The 15,922-nt window shown below is 41.7% G+C and overlaps 1 protein-coding gene across 1 annotated transcript in view; it reads right to left on the bottom strand.

Annotated features, from left to right (window-relative positions):
* Positions 1-379: 379 nt before the first annotated feature.
* EFHB (EF-hand domain family member B) overlaps positions 380-15,922 on the bottom strand; it is a 41,102-nt gene continuing 25,559 nt past the window's right edge. The window contains exons 10-13 of the mRNA XM_043968281.1: positions 8,833-9,040; positions 7,896-8,117; positions 2,622-2,803; positions 380-663 (exon numbers count right to left, since the gene is read on the bottom strand). Coding sequence (XP_043824216.1) covers positions 493-663; positions 2,622-2,803; positions 7,896-8,117; positions 8,833-9,040 — 783 coding nt within the window. The 3' untranslated portion in view covers positions 380-492. The remainder of the gene's footprint in view (positions 664-2,621; positions 2,804-7,895; positions 8,118-8,832; positions 9,041-15,922) is intronic.

Raw genomic sequence — 15,922 nt, 5'->3', positions numbered from 1 at the left:
CCTGAAAATAACAGCATGCACAAGAACTGTTTGATATAATCAATGTAGGCTTTGGATGGAAGACTACCAACAGGGAGATGGTCTGGTTTAAGCTAAGTCTTGAAGGACACCAGGGATTCTATGATCAGGAAACTGAAGTCCTAGGAAGTATAATTACTTGTCCAGGGTTACATGAGTAGTTAGTGTCAGAGGTGGGAGCAGGAGAAAATGTTTGCTAATTGAATACAAAATAATTATTTTAAAAGTAGGTAAAATGAAAGACATGTTTTTAAATATATATGTTTGGAAATATTAGTTATAAGGAAAAATTTGGAGGATAAAAACATCTAATTTATTAGCAATATATAGCATATGTTATCTCCCACAGTGATTACAGAATTCAAATATAATATCTACTACTAGAATAAATCTGAATGTCTATCAAAGTAAATGTTTAAGGGAACAAAGGAAGGCTCATTCCTTTTTGTGGAATAAACTCCACAAAAAGGCTCATTATACTTGATTCCTTCTAATTCTTCTGGCGTGCTGCATTTCATCCAGGACATTTCTCACAGATTCTACACAAACTTCTCCGTTGTGATGTTTCTTAGAAGCCAAATTCCACACATGTTCAAAGTTCTCATCAGTAAGGTTGACACCAATATTCTGTAATATCCGGGCAATCTATAAAGATATCATTTTAAAATAAGGACAAGTGTAATTTAAAAAACAATATAAATAAAGTGTTAGGGCCATATGTATGCATGATAGAGAGAAAGATGGTAGGGACCAAGGCTCAAAGACACAATGGCTTTTGTTTAAGATAGTTTAGATTCAGCTAGGTGGCGCAGTGGATAAAGCACCAGCCCTGGATTCAGGAGGACCTGAGTTCAAAGCCAGCCTCAGACACTTGACACTTACTAGCTATGTGATCCTGGGCAAGTCACTTAACCCTCAATGCCCTGGGGGGGAAGAAAGAAAGAAAGAAAGAAAGAAAGAAAGAAAGAAAGAAAGAAAGAAAGAAAGAAAGAAAGAAAGAAAGAAAGAAAGAAAGAAAGAAAGAAAGAAAGAAAGAAAGAAAGAAAGAAAGAAAGAAAGAAAGAAAGAAAGAAAGAAAGAAAGAAAGACATAGGTCAGGACCACTGGAAATGGCCCCAGATGCAGTGGGACCATTGGACTTATAGGGGCAGCTAGATGGCACAGTGAACAAAGCACCAGCCCTGGAGTCAGGAGGACCTGAGTTCAAATCTGGCCTCGGAACTTGACACTTACTAGCTGTATGAGCTTGGGCAAGTCACTTAACCCTGATTGCCCCAGGGGAAAAAAAAAGGCAGAAATTAAGACAGTTTAGATTAATAGTCATTCAGAGATAATGAGAAGAGAGAAGAGGAGAAAGAAAAGGTAGAAAGGCAAAAGATAAAGTAAAAGGAAAATGTAGGGTGACAAAGAAGAATGAGAAGCAAGAAAAATAAAATAAAAAGTCAAAGGAAGCGGGGCAGCTAGGTGGAACAGTGGATAAAGCACTGGCCCTGAAGTCAGGAGGACCTGAGTTCAAATGCAGCCTCAGACACTTGACACTTATTAGCTGTGTGACCTTGGGCAAGTCACTTAACCCTCATTGCCCCACCAAAAAAAAATAATAATAATTACATCATCTGTGATGCCTAAAATTCCTATAGCCAGACAAACAGCCTCTCTATCTACAATTAGGATCATTGATAGAGACTTGGAAGGAACTTAGATGTTATCCAGTGCCCTCTTTTTACAAATAAAGGACCAAAGCCCTGTTGAGGTGAAAGGAATTATGCAAGATGGCAAAATCAGGATTAGAACCCAAGTTCTCCGATTCTACAAGGCAGGAGCAATGTCACTGGGAAGTGACATTGATTTTTCTTAAAGCATCCAGAAAACACTGTTTTTAAGAAGTGGAGGAAAAAGTCAAGCTCCATAGTAAGCTCATAATGAGAATGAAACGCTTCCTGTCATAAGGTCAACTTGACAAACTTGTGAACTTCTCTCCGTCAGACAATGAGGACCACATACCACAATGGCCATGACTTTGTGCTTCCCCACCAGCTTTGCTGAAACCACAGGTGAGGTAGCTGTGAAATGAAATCACACACAGATGATCCAGAAAGATCAGAGCTGGAGGCAGTGCTTTAACAGCTTTGTTCTTCTGCTTGTTTGGTTCTTGACTCTTACTTTTAGTTGTCCCATTTTTTTGGATGCATTTCAGCTGTCTAAATTTTAAGCATGTACAAATAATTTGTAAATGCATACAGATCCATTCCACTTTGCTCTTCCCAGAACTGTGCACAAACCTTCAAAACCAAATCCAGGGTGACCCAAAAGGTTCTCTGCTTCAGGCATTCTGATTAATTTTGCAGCAGGAGGCAGTTAGGTAGCACAATGGATAAAGCTCCGGTCCTGGATTCAGAAGGACCTGAGTTCAAATCTGACCTCAGACACTTGACACTTACTAGCTGTGTGACCCTGGGCAAGTCAGTTAACCCCCATTGCCCCACCCAAAAAATTGAAGCAGAAAGCTTCATGTTTTGTTTTGTTTTGTTTTGTTTTCATCTAAAAAGGAAGATACAGAGAGAGTTAATATTTACTCGATACTTTGAAATAACATACTGTACCTCATCTTTTGATCTAGCCTTAAAGAAGTCTCTTTCAAATACTCCCTTTTCACTGAAGATGGATGGGTGTAGCAATGTATATGCAGTTCCTGAATCACCGTAATTAGTTTTATCACTGACGCTACGATAACGAGGGGCAGGGAGGTCAGAGCGAATCGTTGGAACACCACACGTGTGGATACCTACAAAATGAAAATTAATGAGAAAAGGAAATAAAAGCTCTCAAATTAGTAGGAAAAAAACAGCTCACATCAAGAGAGGAGGCATATAATAGAGAATATTTGACTGAGGCTCATTCATATAATAATGGAAGAAGTCATATGGAAGTCTACTACAGACCTCTTGATCAAAAAGAAGAATTAAAGAAATAGATAACAGAGACAGCTAGGTGGTGCAGTGGATAGAGCACCGGGCCTAGAGTCAGGAGAGCCTGAGGTCAAATCTGGCCTCAGATACTTGACACTTATTTAGTAGCTGTGTGACCCTGGGCAAGTCACTTAACCCCAATTGCCTCACCAAAAAGAAAAAATAGATAACAAACTTAGCAAGAAGTACAACATCATAATGATGAAGGACTTCAGCTATCTGAACATTTGCTAGAGCACTCTCTCCTCAGAGCAGAGTAACTAATAATTTCTTGATTTGTCTTCATTTCATTCCTCAAAAAAAAAAAAAAAGTCAAAAGGAGGAACAGTTTTTCTGTACCTGATGCCCAATAAGGAAGACCTAGTTAAAGCAAAAATTCCAGGAATCACAGAAACAGAGAATGCCAGAGAAGGGGAGTCCTCTCATCCAATCCAATATGGCCTGATCAAGAATCCCCTCGCCAATATCACTGACAACTAGTCAACCTTGGAAGTGAAAATAAGTGGAAACCTTGTGGGGAAAAGTGACCCTAAGAGTTTGGGGTGAACAAACAGGAGCCTCTTGGCATAGTTGGATGCCCCCTATATTTTTGAAGAGTAGATTTTGGGAAGGTCAGAGAAAGGATTATTGGGATACCATAGCCTTAAATTCCATAGGAGATCTAGCTCTGGAGGGATGGTATACCTTGAAGAAAATAATTCTGACTTCGCAGCTACAAAAGATTCAGATGATAAAGAAGGAACTGTAAAGAGACCAAGGTAAATGGGAAAATATCTCATTGGCTATGCTGACATATACTGGCTATGTGATCCTAAACACTTAACCTCCTAGTGCCCCAGACAACTAAGTCTCTAAGCTGAAGAACAGGTAGATATCTGTGTTGGTACAACATGTTTCCTGGTTGGGAATTCCCTATACCAATGAATTCTGGGGCAGCTAGGTGGTGCAGTAGATAAAGCACTGGCCTTGGATTCAGGAGGACCTGAGTTCAAATCCAGCCTCAGACACTTGACACTCAACTAGCTGTGTGACCCTGGGCAAGTCACTTAACCCTCATTGCGCTGCAAAAATAAAAAAGAGGTTCCAATGAATTCTAAGTCCTATTTTTAAAATGGTATTTCATTGGCCAACAGAAATTTTTTTAAAGGCATATTTAGACAACTGAAGCAAAGATAGTAAAACTAAGGATGAATACAATAGAGTAATACAATCCTTGGGAGAGTGGTGTCAGGAGCAGTGAAGGTCACAATGAACTGAGGCTGCCAATAAATCTAAGCACAAAAAAGGAGCTTTTTAACTATGTTTACCTACTGCTGAGTGGAAGGGGGTGGCATAAAAGTAACAGATAGGGGAAAGACAAGAGAGATATGTAAAATGGTGCAGCAGAAGGCTAGCCAGAATCTGCAGTCAGAGGATCTGGGTTTGAATCCTGGCACTGCTGTTTCTTACTTGTGTGACCTTCGGTCTCAGTTCTTCACCTGTAAAAAGAGAGGGGCAAACCCAATCACCTCTAAGGTGCCTTGCAGTTCTTAATCTATGAATTACTCAATTCCTACTTTACTTGTATTTTCTCTGCCAAAGAAAAACATCTATAGATTAGGAAGGATAGAAAAAACGGTTAACAGAGAAGACACTAAAGGTAAGTGAAAAGATGATGAGAACATGTCACTGTTCTCAAAGTGTTCAAGGCAACAGACCCAGATGAACTCCATCCTAGGGTCCTGGAATTACTTTCTAAAGTGACTGCTGGGACATGGTCAATGACCTTTGAGAAAGGCAGCTGCCACAGGGCTGAAATGGTCAACAGTCTGGTTCTCAAAAGGGGGAAGAAGGTGGATTCTTCCAAGTTCAGGCTGCTGAGCTTTACTTTGACTCTCTGCAAGATTCTAGAGAACTTTTTAAGGGAATTATTTGTAAGAACTTAGAAAGGGAAATTGTGACCATTAAGAGACAGCACAAGTTGAAGAAGAATGTCAAGCCAGAACAACTCCAGTTCCCTTCTTGATGGGATTTTAACAAGGAAATCAAGGTCAAACCTGGATTTTAGGGAGGAATTTAACAAAGTCTCTCATGTTTTATTTGTGCACTAGATGGAGATATGGAGTCTGGATACTAGTATAGTCAGGGGGATATGAAACTTGTAGAAGAAGAAAGGAAGAGAAGGAGACAGGGAGAGAGAAAAGAAGGAAGGAAGGAAGGAAGAAAGGAAGGAAGGAAGGAAGGAAGGAAGGAAGGAAGGAAGGAAGGAAGGAAGGAAGGAAGGAAGGAAGGAAGGAAGGAAGGAGGGAGAAAAGGAGGGAAGGAAGGAAGGAAAGAAGGAAGGAATGACAGGGAGGGGAGGGGAGGCAGGGATTAAAAATAGGAGGGAATTGTTGATGTACCAAAGTTTGATAATAGCAATGGTGGTCATTTGCCTTGATCTAAATTAACCACTCTTAACCTGCAGTGATATAACTAGGGTAGTATAAATAGGACTTTGTTCTAGGCCACTAAAACGTAGAGGGGCATAAGCCCTCTCCTGGTGTACTTCCAGCAAGTCTTCCTCCTCTCCTCCAACTTCTACCTGCCATACACCATGGCCCCTTGCATGATTCTCATTATTGCATCCTGGGGTAAAGAGAGATGATCACTACTGAACCTTCTCTAACTACCATGCCTCCCTGGTAGCCACCTACTTCTCTCCTCCACTTCCTTCTTGGAGGTTAGCAGATCAAGTGCACTTCAGAGACCTGGGCTCTCTGAGAGACAGACTCCCCTGCACAACCATGACTGAGCCTGAACACAAGTAACTTGCCTGAAAGCCACTGTGATGGAAATGAGATGGGATCCTGAGGCTTCCCTGTGCACCAGATGAGCTTTCCTGATCCCCAGTCTCACCCTGCTCCCTGCCAGCAGCAGGCCCCCAAGGAGCAAGGAATCTCACTCCTTTAGGCTTTTCTCTGGGCTCTGTTCCCCGCCCCTGCCTTCTTCTTCTACCCTATACTTTCTCCAGTTACCATTCTATGGATCTTCAAATATTATGTATGTTCATCTCTACTTAACATGGATAGATTTAAGCTGAAGCGTGAAGTTCCTTGTTCTTTCCTCCTCAGTGGAGAGATGAGAACCTCTCTCTCCTCTACAAAGCCTCCTACCATCATAGACAAAGGAATTGTGGGGCTGGAAACTGGCAAAGACAGTGAAGGGCAGATAGAGTCAGTGCTGGAGAACCCTGGGAGAGAAGCACTCAATACACTCTTAGGAGAGCTGGGGAATGGATCCAATCATTATGGAAAATATTTTGGAATTAGGCAACAATATGAACCATTCATGCCCTTTGACCCAGAAACTCCACTAATAAGAAGAGCTAACCTTTACACAGCATTGTAGACTAGCCCTTCAAATATACTATATCACTTAAACTTCACAACAACCTTATGAGATAGGTACTATTATCCCAGTTTTGCAGATAAGGAAACAGTATAAAAGAAGTTAGGTGACTTCCCCAAAATCACATGACTACTACATAAATGAGACAATAGTTGAACTGGCCTTGCTGACTCTACGTCCAGTGCTCTATCCATAGTAATACCCAGCTGCCCCTACTGAACAGTTACCCCAAAGAGGTCAAAAGCATAAAGGTCATGTTCTCTGCCTCTGTGCGTGTCTCTGTCTGTCTGTCTCTCTGCATTGTCTTTCTTGCTCTTAGTCTTCCTCCCTCTCTCTCTCTAACTCTCTCTTACCCCTCCATCTTTGTCTCTCATAAACACACATATTCGTATGTGTATACACATATAATCAGATCAAAACTTTTTGTGATCATAGCAAAAAAACAGAAACAATGTGAGTACCATATGAATGTCATGAAATCTTATTTGGGCCATAACAAATATTGAATATAAGGAACTCAGAAAAACATAAGAACAATAATAATAACAATAACTAGAATTTACATATCACTTTAAGGTTTGCAAAAAGGTTGGTCCTCACAACAATTCTGGAAGGTATGTGCAATCTTATTACCCCCATTTTACAGATAATTATACTGAGACACAGAAAGGTTAAGCAATTTGCCCAGGGCCACACAGCTACTAAATGTCTGAGGCAGCATCGGAACCCAAGGCTAAACCATCTGTTTCCATTGGGGAGAACTTGCTACTTCCCAAGCATCCAGTTCTACCTCCAGCTAGCTCTTATATTAAGTTTAAACTTGCTTCCCTACAACTCCTCTTCCTCCCTTTCCCCTCCAATGCCATTATAATGGGGCATATGGACCAATAGAGTGAAGCTAGCAGAGCCGGGAACTCAACCTCCATAGTGAATACGATGATGTAATTTCAAGAGCAACAAAATGAAAACCCCCAAGCAATTATAAAGCACAGTCAAAAAAATCCCAGTCTTTGCCCCAAAAATGAGGAAATGTGTTTCAGTCCTTTCAGGAGAGAGCTGGTAGGGGACTGTGGGTCTCTAATGTTGCGTATACTTCCAGTTGCCATCACTTGTGTCAATTGACTTTTAAATGACTCATCATGAGTATCATATGTGGAAATTGCTCTGATGTAAAGAACAAAAGGAAAAAGAAGGGGGAGGGAGTAAAGGGAAGAGGAATGAGGAAGAAGATGAGGAGATTGAGAAAGGAGGGAGAAGGGAGGAGACCAAGACACCTTGCAACTGGAAGGCAATCGAAGAAGTCATTTAATCTCCTCCCCTTGCCAGAGTAATTGATGTCCACTCTTTTCCTAAAAACTTCTGGGATGGGTAAATACCCTTAGTAACCAATCACAGTGCAAGTCAAATTTTTGTAAAATGTTCATTATGTTTAACTCTTGATTTGCCATTGTTTCAGTCTAGGTAAAATAAAGAGAATGTTTTCTTGATTTTCCATGTGATTCTTGGTTCTTTAAAAAAACAAAAATCTACCATACTCACTCATTGGAGAAATGCCTCCTACAACTGAATTAATCTGAGAAGAAGTTGTTTTATAATCAGCAAATACTTTATCTGTGGGTCTCGAGAGAGTGCGGGGAGTCTTCATGGGTTTCCCAGGTTCTTCTTGTACAATATCTTCAGGCTGGATCAGAGGAGCAACCTGGCCTTCTAATTCTATACCAGTGGTACGGAGGCATTCAGGATCTTCTGACATTTTTTTCCCTTTATGAAAGTAACAGAAAATGTCTACTGTGATAAGCTGTCATTACTTAAGAGTCACATGATGATGTTTCCTACTTCTTGCCAAAGTCAGTCAGTCAGTCATGTATTAAGGCTTACCACATGCCAAGCAGTGTACTAAGATCTGGCACACCAAAAAAAAAAAAATGCCCCCTGCACTCAAGCAGCTTACATCTTTTTTTTTCTTGGGATTTTTTTTGAGGCTGACTCTCCCTAATTAGCCTAGGCTGGAAGTACAATGGCCACTCATAGGCCAATCACAACACTGACCAGCCCAGCAGCTTTAGCTGACTCCATTTTTCTAACCAGGGTCATCTGCCCCTCCTTATACAGCCTGGTGGATCTCCAATCCCAGACTCACCATATTGGTGACATACTTAGTGTGGACACCCAATCAGTATGGCCCACTGCAGCTCAAAACTCCCCAACTCAAGTGATCCACCAGCCTCAGCTTCCAAAGCAGGTTGTCCTTCTCTAGGCAACCTAGTGGCCCTCTGTTCCCAAGGGCTCATGACACCGATGCTGTAACCTAATGAAGACACCCAATGGGCATAGCACACTGTAGTTCAGAGTTCTGAAGCTCAGGAGATGGGCCAGCCTCAGCCCCATTAAAAATGGAGAGCATGGGCATGCACCACCACAACAATCAATGCTTGTTTTATTCATTCATTCAAAACCATTTTTTAAAATCACAAACCTCTGATGAGAATCTTTTCTTCAAATTCCTTAATGGGCATTTTGTCTTTCCAGTTCAGAAAATTGGTGAACTCTTGGTAATTAATCCTGCCGTCCTTATCCAGATCACAGTAATTAAACAGTTCATCCAGCAGAGCCTCATCTAGTTCCAGGTTCATCTGACAACAGGCTCTCTGGAGCTCTTGTTTGTCTATCAACCCATCTCCATTCTGTTAGAAATAAAGTAGAAAAGCAAAAGTGGTGTTGTGCTCCCGGGGGTTGTCTCTCACCTTGTTCAAATGAAATAACTGTCACTCACCATTACTTCAGGCTTACTATTGCATAAAGTCATATATCTATATCAGGAACCAATGATCAAGCTGCGTGAGTGTTTATTTTGTAGATAGTATAATAACTAGATGGCACATTATAAATATTGTTCAGAAATGTGAGTAGCCCCAGCCCTCTGTGAATCGCCTGGCTATTTGTGATCTTACATATGCACCCCTCCACAAGTATGGCCTGGAAACACAGGTTCTTGGCATGGGTGTCCCCTTCCTAGACCTCCGCTACCCATATGTATCCCATAGAGCCAGCTAAGTGGTACAGTGAATATAGCTCTGGGCCTGGAGTCAGAAAGACTTCAGCTCAAATACAACTTTCATACACATGCTACCTGTGTGCTCCTAGGCAAATCCTTTTATCGCTGATTGCCTCAGTTTCTTCTTCTGCAAAATGGAAATAATAATCAGAGTTGTTGTGAGGATCAAATGAGATACCATGTGTAAAGCACTACAGAGCCTGGTGTACAGTAAGTGCTATATAAATGCTTATTCTTTTCTCTACATATGTGCACTCTACTTGTGTACCCTGGACAAATGGGGTCTCCATGTATATGGCTTTGTGGCCATACATGTCCTCTGCCCTTTCCTACTAGTGGCACGGTAGCCTGTGAGAGAAGGTAGTCCATGTATATACAACAAGAAGAATCTTCTCAATCTGAAGGAAGGCATTCTTGGATCCAGGAAACACTGTCCCAAAGGAAATAATCTATTCAACAAGACCATTTATTAGTGCCTACTATTCCATAAGCTAGGTTCTGGGGAGACAGGGGTACAAAATGTTGTAGAATTGCTGGATCAAATGTTTGTTTTGAACCAATAATCCACTTGGGTGGCAAAGGAAGACACCAGAACAGGTCTGTGAGCTATATATGAATTTCAATGGGTGTCTCACAGAGGGCCTCAAAGCTACCCACTCTTCTGCAGATCCACATTAGAAGGGGGAAGACAACATGAGAGGGAAATGTGCTGCCTCTTAAGGGAATGGCATCAAAACACTTCCAACCTAACAAAGTCAGGGCATCGCTCCACTTCTGAACTTGTATAGGAAACATGTAACTTGTTTTCCTTTAGGATGATTCTCACAATTCAATTTAATGACATATGTGGATCTCCTACTGAACCAGGTACCAGGCACTAGGCTCTATAGACGCTGGTGATACAAGGACAAAATGAAACAGTCCTTGCCCTCTGGGAGTTTCCATTCAACTGGAGAGGGGAAAAGATACATGCAGATAAGTCAACACAAAATTAACTCAAGGACAGAAAGAACCCAAACCTCTAGGGAATAAAGAAAGACTCCCCTAGGCAGAGACACCTGAGTTGAGCCTCAGAAGAAGATAAAGACACTTACGCAGAGATCCTGAACCTGTATCCTGGACCCCCTTGTCTGCCTGTGGAAGCCTGGGGACCCCTTTTCAGAGTCATGTATTTTAAAAATGCCCAAAACAAAAGTCAATTACCAAAGAAATCAATTTTATTGAAATGCTGTTGTCACAACTGGGACCACTAGGTGGCGCCATAGTGCAGAGAGCAGCAGGCCTGGGGTTGGGAAGACTCATGTTCCTAAGTTTAAATCTCAAACCCTTACTAGCTGTGTGATCCCGGCAAGTCACTTCACCCTGGTTGCCTCAGTTTCCTCACCTGTAAAATAAGCTGGAGAAGGAAATGGCAAACCGCTCCAGCATCTTTGCCAAGAAAACCCCAACTGGAATCACAAAGAGACTGAAAAATGACTGAACAACAAATGATCAAAATACAAATTCTGAGAAAAAACAGATTCATTGATCCCAGGTTAAGGCAAGAAGGGAGAGCATTCACGGCATAGAGAAAGCACAGAGAGACAAGTTAGGATAGAGAGGTCAGCTCTGCCACTATCTGCGACCGGGGGCTAATCACTTCCCAACTCTCATCCTCAGTTTCCCCCACTGTAAAATGAGATGGCTGCATTGAATGATCTCTACAATCCCTTCTACCTTTCTCTTCCTATGGCCAGGAGAATCATGATCATTTCTATAACTAAGTAAACAGTTATTGAGCTGGGTTTGCAAAGTAGGTTTTAGAGATAACTAATACAAAAAGAACAAGACCCGGAAAAATCAAATAGACATAGTGTCCAACCAAGGAACAGATGTTCCTGTTGTGTTTCAGTGTGCTGTGGTGGCCTGAAGGTTACGGATCGTGTCCACCAGCAGAAAGGGACTAAAAGTCAAGGGAATATAAGGAGATGCACAAGAGAGCAAAGAAACATCCCATTTCTTGTCTATGCAGTCACTGTTCATGCCCCATGAAATGACAAAAAGAAGTCACGTAAGTAAGCAGAGAGCTTTTTTCTATATTAGGGATCTCGGCCTCTAGTTTCATAGAGTTAAAGGAGCCTCAAACTATTGCACAGGGGTCTGGGTGACAGTTACCTCTCCCCAAAAACCACCACCAAGGGGGCAGCTAGGTGGCGCAGTGGATAAAGCACCAGCCCGGGATTCAGGAGGACCTGAGTTCAAATATGATCTCAGACACTTGATACTAGCTGTGTGAGCCTGGGCAAGTCATTTAACCCTCATTGCCCAGTCCAAAAAAAAAATTCAAAAACCACCACCAATCAAACAATGATGAAGTGCTTACTGTGAGCCAAGCACTGAGCTAAGAAAACACTGGGAATACAAAGAAAGGGGAAAATAGACCCTGCCCTCAAGCAGCTCCCATTCCAATGGGAGAGACCATGTGCAAAAAGCTATGTATCCATGAGATATATGGGAAATGGAAGTAGAAGGAAATGTCAGAGGGAAGACACTGAGGAGTAAAGGGAGGGATGCACAGGAAAGAATTCCCAGAAGGTGAACTTGGAACTAAGCCTTGAAGGAAGTCAGCAGCAAAGGTGAGCAGGAAGGAGAGTACTGGCAGTGGAGGGGGGTAATGAAAAGGTGCAGCATCTGAAGATGGAGAGTAGTATGTGAGAAACCGCAAGGTCAGTGTGGCTAAATCATAGAGCGTGTGGAGGGGACTAAAGTCCAAGAGTATGGAAAAGTAGGAAGGGACCGGGTTCTACAGGGCTTTAAGAGTCAAACTGAAGATTTCCTGTTTTATCCTGGTGGTAAGAGGTAGTCACTAGAGGTTAAGTAGAGGGGAGTGGAGGTGATGTCGTCAGACCTGTACTTTAGGATGGTCACTCTGGAAGCTGAGTGAAGGACGGACTGGAGTGGGGAGTGACTTGGAGCAGGAAATCCGACCAGAAGGCAATTGCAACAGTCCAGATGAGAGGCGATAAGGACCACCTACATCAGGGTACAGGCTGTGTAAGTGGAAAAGATACTTATGTGAGAAAAGTTGTAAAGGTAGAAACCTTTGGGGAGGATTAGAATATGCAAAATATTGTACCTCTTGCAGTGATGAACATTGAAATAGTGTTTACGACATGGAATCAAGCATCTTTTTTTTGTTTTGGTGGGGCAATGAGAGGGTTAAGTGAACATTGAAATAGTGTTTACGACATGGAATCAAGCATCTTTTTTTTGTTTTGGTGGGGCAATGAGAGGGTTAAGTGACTTGCCCAGGGTCACACAGCTAGTTAAGTGTCAAGTATCTAAGGCTGGATTTGAACTCAGGTCCTCCTGAATCCAAGGCCAGTGCTTTATCCACTGTGCCACCTAGCTGCCCCCTGAATCAAGTATTTTTAAACCGAAAGGACCCTTAGACAATCTAGCCCAAAGACCTTCTTTAGGATGTAAAGTGACTTGCCCTATATCAACTAGTGAGTGAGAGTCAGAACTCAAAGCCACGCCCCTTCTGACTCTGTCCAGAATATCACACGCAATATCTAAATACAAGCAGAGTACTAGAGCCTCATGGGTGGCAGCAACAGCCAGACCAGCTGTCTACTCCTCTCAGCCATTGTCCTAGGGAGGAACTCCTGTGGACAAGGAGTCATCCCCTTAAACCACCCGCAAGAGGCACCGTGTGCCAGGCAAGGCATCATCTCCCATCAGAAACCTGAACCCAAGAGTTTGGGGAATGGCAATGTTCTCCAAGCCTGCTTCCAGCCTGGGCCCCAGAGCCATCATTAAGGGGATGAATATCATGAGGGAGGGGCCTGCCTTCGTCATCACCACCGACAACAGCTGCTGGTCAATTATCACCAACAGGTGGATGAAGGCAGGTGCCCCAGACCACCAGCCCTGCTTCTGGCCCAGCCCTCACGACCATTGTCTGGGGAAGCAGCTCCTGTGGGCAAAGGACCAACTATCCCAAGCAACTGCCACACCTGCACAGGGCAGGTAAACCCAACCTAGCTCAAGCGGCAAAGTGCCCTGAAGGAGAAACAGGAGGCAGCATGCACTCGGTATGTCAAACCACCACCGCCACCTTGACCACCATCTCCCCTCAGCCCTGACGGAAACAGCCCAGGAGCCTGAAGCCAAGAGCCTGTGTAACAACAATGCTCCCAACCCAGTGTCAAAAGATTCAACGTCAGAAAATGCTATGATTTTACTGACGGAAATGACATTAGAGAAGAGACGTGGTCATCTGCTTTGTCACCACCCCCTGAGGATCATGGGACCTTTCCATAGGACTTGTGGCAAAAACCTTTCATATGTATTGCCTCTACCTTTCGAATGGAGCCCCTTGAGGGCAGGGACTTCTTCTTACTGTTTTATTTGTATCCCCAGCACTTAGCACAGGGCTTTGCATACTGTAAGTGCTTAATAAATGCTTCTTCGCTCATTTATGAATGGAAAGCTACTCAGTAAACTCCAGTGGCTCCCCATCGCCTCCAAGAACAAATACAAAATATTCTGCTTGGCATTCAAAGCCCTTCATGTCTTAGCCCCCTCTTATCTTTCCAGTCTTCTCACACCTTACACCCCAACATGTACTCTTCAGTCCAATGACAGTGGCCTTGCTATCCCTCCTCCACTCAGACTACTCAGCTTCTTGCTTCCTTTTAAGTCCCAGTCAAAATCCTACCTTCTACAAGAAGCCTTCCCTAACTCTTCTTAATTCCTCTTTTAATTATTTCCTGTTTTTCCTCTTTTAATTATTTCCTGATTTATCTTGTATATAGCTGGCTTTGTATATATGTCGTTGAATATTGTTTCCCCCATTAGATTGTAAGCTCCTTGAGGACAGGGGCTGTCTTTTGCCTCTTTATGTTTCCTCAGCACTTGACACAGTGCCTGGGACATAGTAGGCATTTAATAAATGTTTAGGATTGATTGATGGATATAGACAGAAATAAATGTGCACTATCATTCCATCAGGGAGTTTTACATTCAATCCATTTCTATGTGTACTTTTTTCCTGAATCAATCTTTGAAATTGAGCTAGCTTTGAATGGGGGTAATGCCTTATTTTAGCTGACATATCTAATTTTAGTTTGTTGCTAATTTTCAAAATAGCCAGCATCTAGTCTGTAATTTTATGTGCTCAAAATCACATATAAAAGGTTTTGTGTCAAGCAAGATTCTATACAAGCAAATTGGGTAGTTAGGTAGCCTCTAACCACTAATTTTGTGAGAAAGTGGAGTTGTGTATACATAGATATTCTTATAAAATAAGTTCCTTTTAAATAATATGTATTAAACTATTACTAGAAAACAGGTACATTAATGTACAGTTAGTGGAACTATGCATTGATCCAACCATTTTTGAAAGCAATTTGGAACTATGCCCCAAAAATTGCTAAATTGTCTATATACTCTAACCCAGCAATACCACTGCTAGCCCTATAACCCAAGATGTCAAAAATGAGGGAAAGGTGCATGTGTACAAAAATACTTATAGAAGAAGCTCTTCTTGTAGTTTCAAAGACTATGAGCTAAAGTGTTGCCCATTGATTGGAATAGAGCTGAATTATGGTAAATGAATGTAATAAGATGCTAATTGGACCTTATGAAATAACAAAGAAGATGGTTTCAGAAAAACCTAGGAAGACTTCTATGAAGTGATGCAGAGTGAAGTGAGAGCATTGTTGAGACAATTTTGAAAGACTTAAGAACTCTAATTCAATGACCAAAATCATCAACAATAATAATAGCTAACATTTATACAGTGTTTTATAGTTCAAAGACTAATTATAAAGTATGCTACCCACCTCCTCATAGAGAGGCAATAGATTCAAGATGCAGAATGAGACACACATTTTTTGGTATGGCCAAGGCAAATGAAATATTTGACTATATGCCTTTGCATAAGGGTTTTTGGATTTGGTTTTTGTTTGGTTTTTTTTTTTTTTGCTGTTGTTATTGTTTTTCTAATGAATGAGATGGAAGAGAAATATTTGTTCATCAAAAAGATAATGAAGCAATTTTTTAAATTAAACTTGCTATCTTTCATTCCAGTAGAGGTGCAGAACCTGAAACCTGGAAAGGAACCAAATGAGGCCTATAATAAAACAAGTAGTGGATAATATAAAATGATAATAAACATTAGAGAAACAAATTTAAGCATCATATTCAACATTTGAAGGCAAGTGTGATGCTACTCTTATTTTTAGGAGAAATTGAAATTCTCTTCCCATTAAGCATTGTAATATAGTTAGTCCCAATTCCCTGTTTCTCTGGGTAAAAACAAAGCATAAAGCATCTTGTTTCTCTTTTTCCTCCCACTTTCAGGGTGAGTGACTGGTAGACTGGTGACTGTTAGTGACTTAACTAAGAATTCTGGTGCCTAAGGCAAAGTCAGCTGAGAGGGAAAAGAGCCCTTCTGGGGTGTGGGGAGAACTTGGGTTCCAACACATGTAGACATCACCACTGATCTAAAGCAATTCCCATCCAT

The sequence above is a fragment of the Dromiciops gliroides genome, chromosome 5 (genome assembly GCF_019393635.1).
Source record: "Dromiciops gliroides isolate mDroGli1 chromosome 5, mDroGli1.pri, whole genome shotgun sequence".
NCBI classification, from domain to species: Eukaryota; Metazoa; Chordata; class Mammalia; order Microbiotheria; family Microbiotheriidae; genus Dromiciops; species Dromiciops gliroides.
The sequence above is the reverse complement of the archived record's forward strand: the minus strand, read 5'-3'. Positions and strand labels throughout refer to the sequence as shown.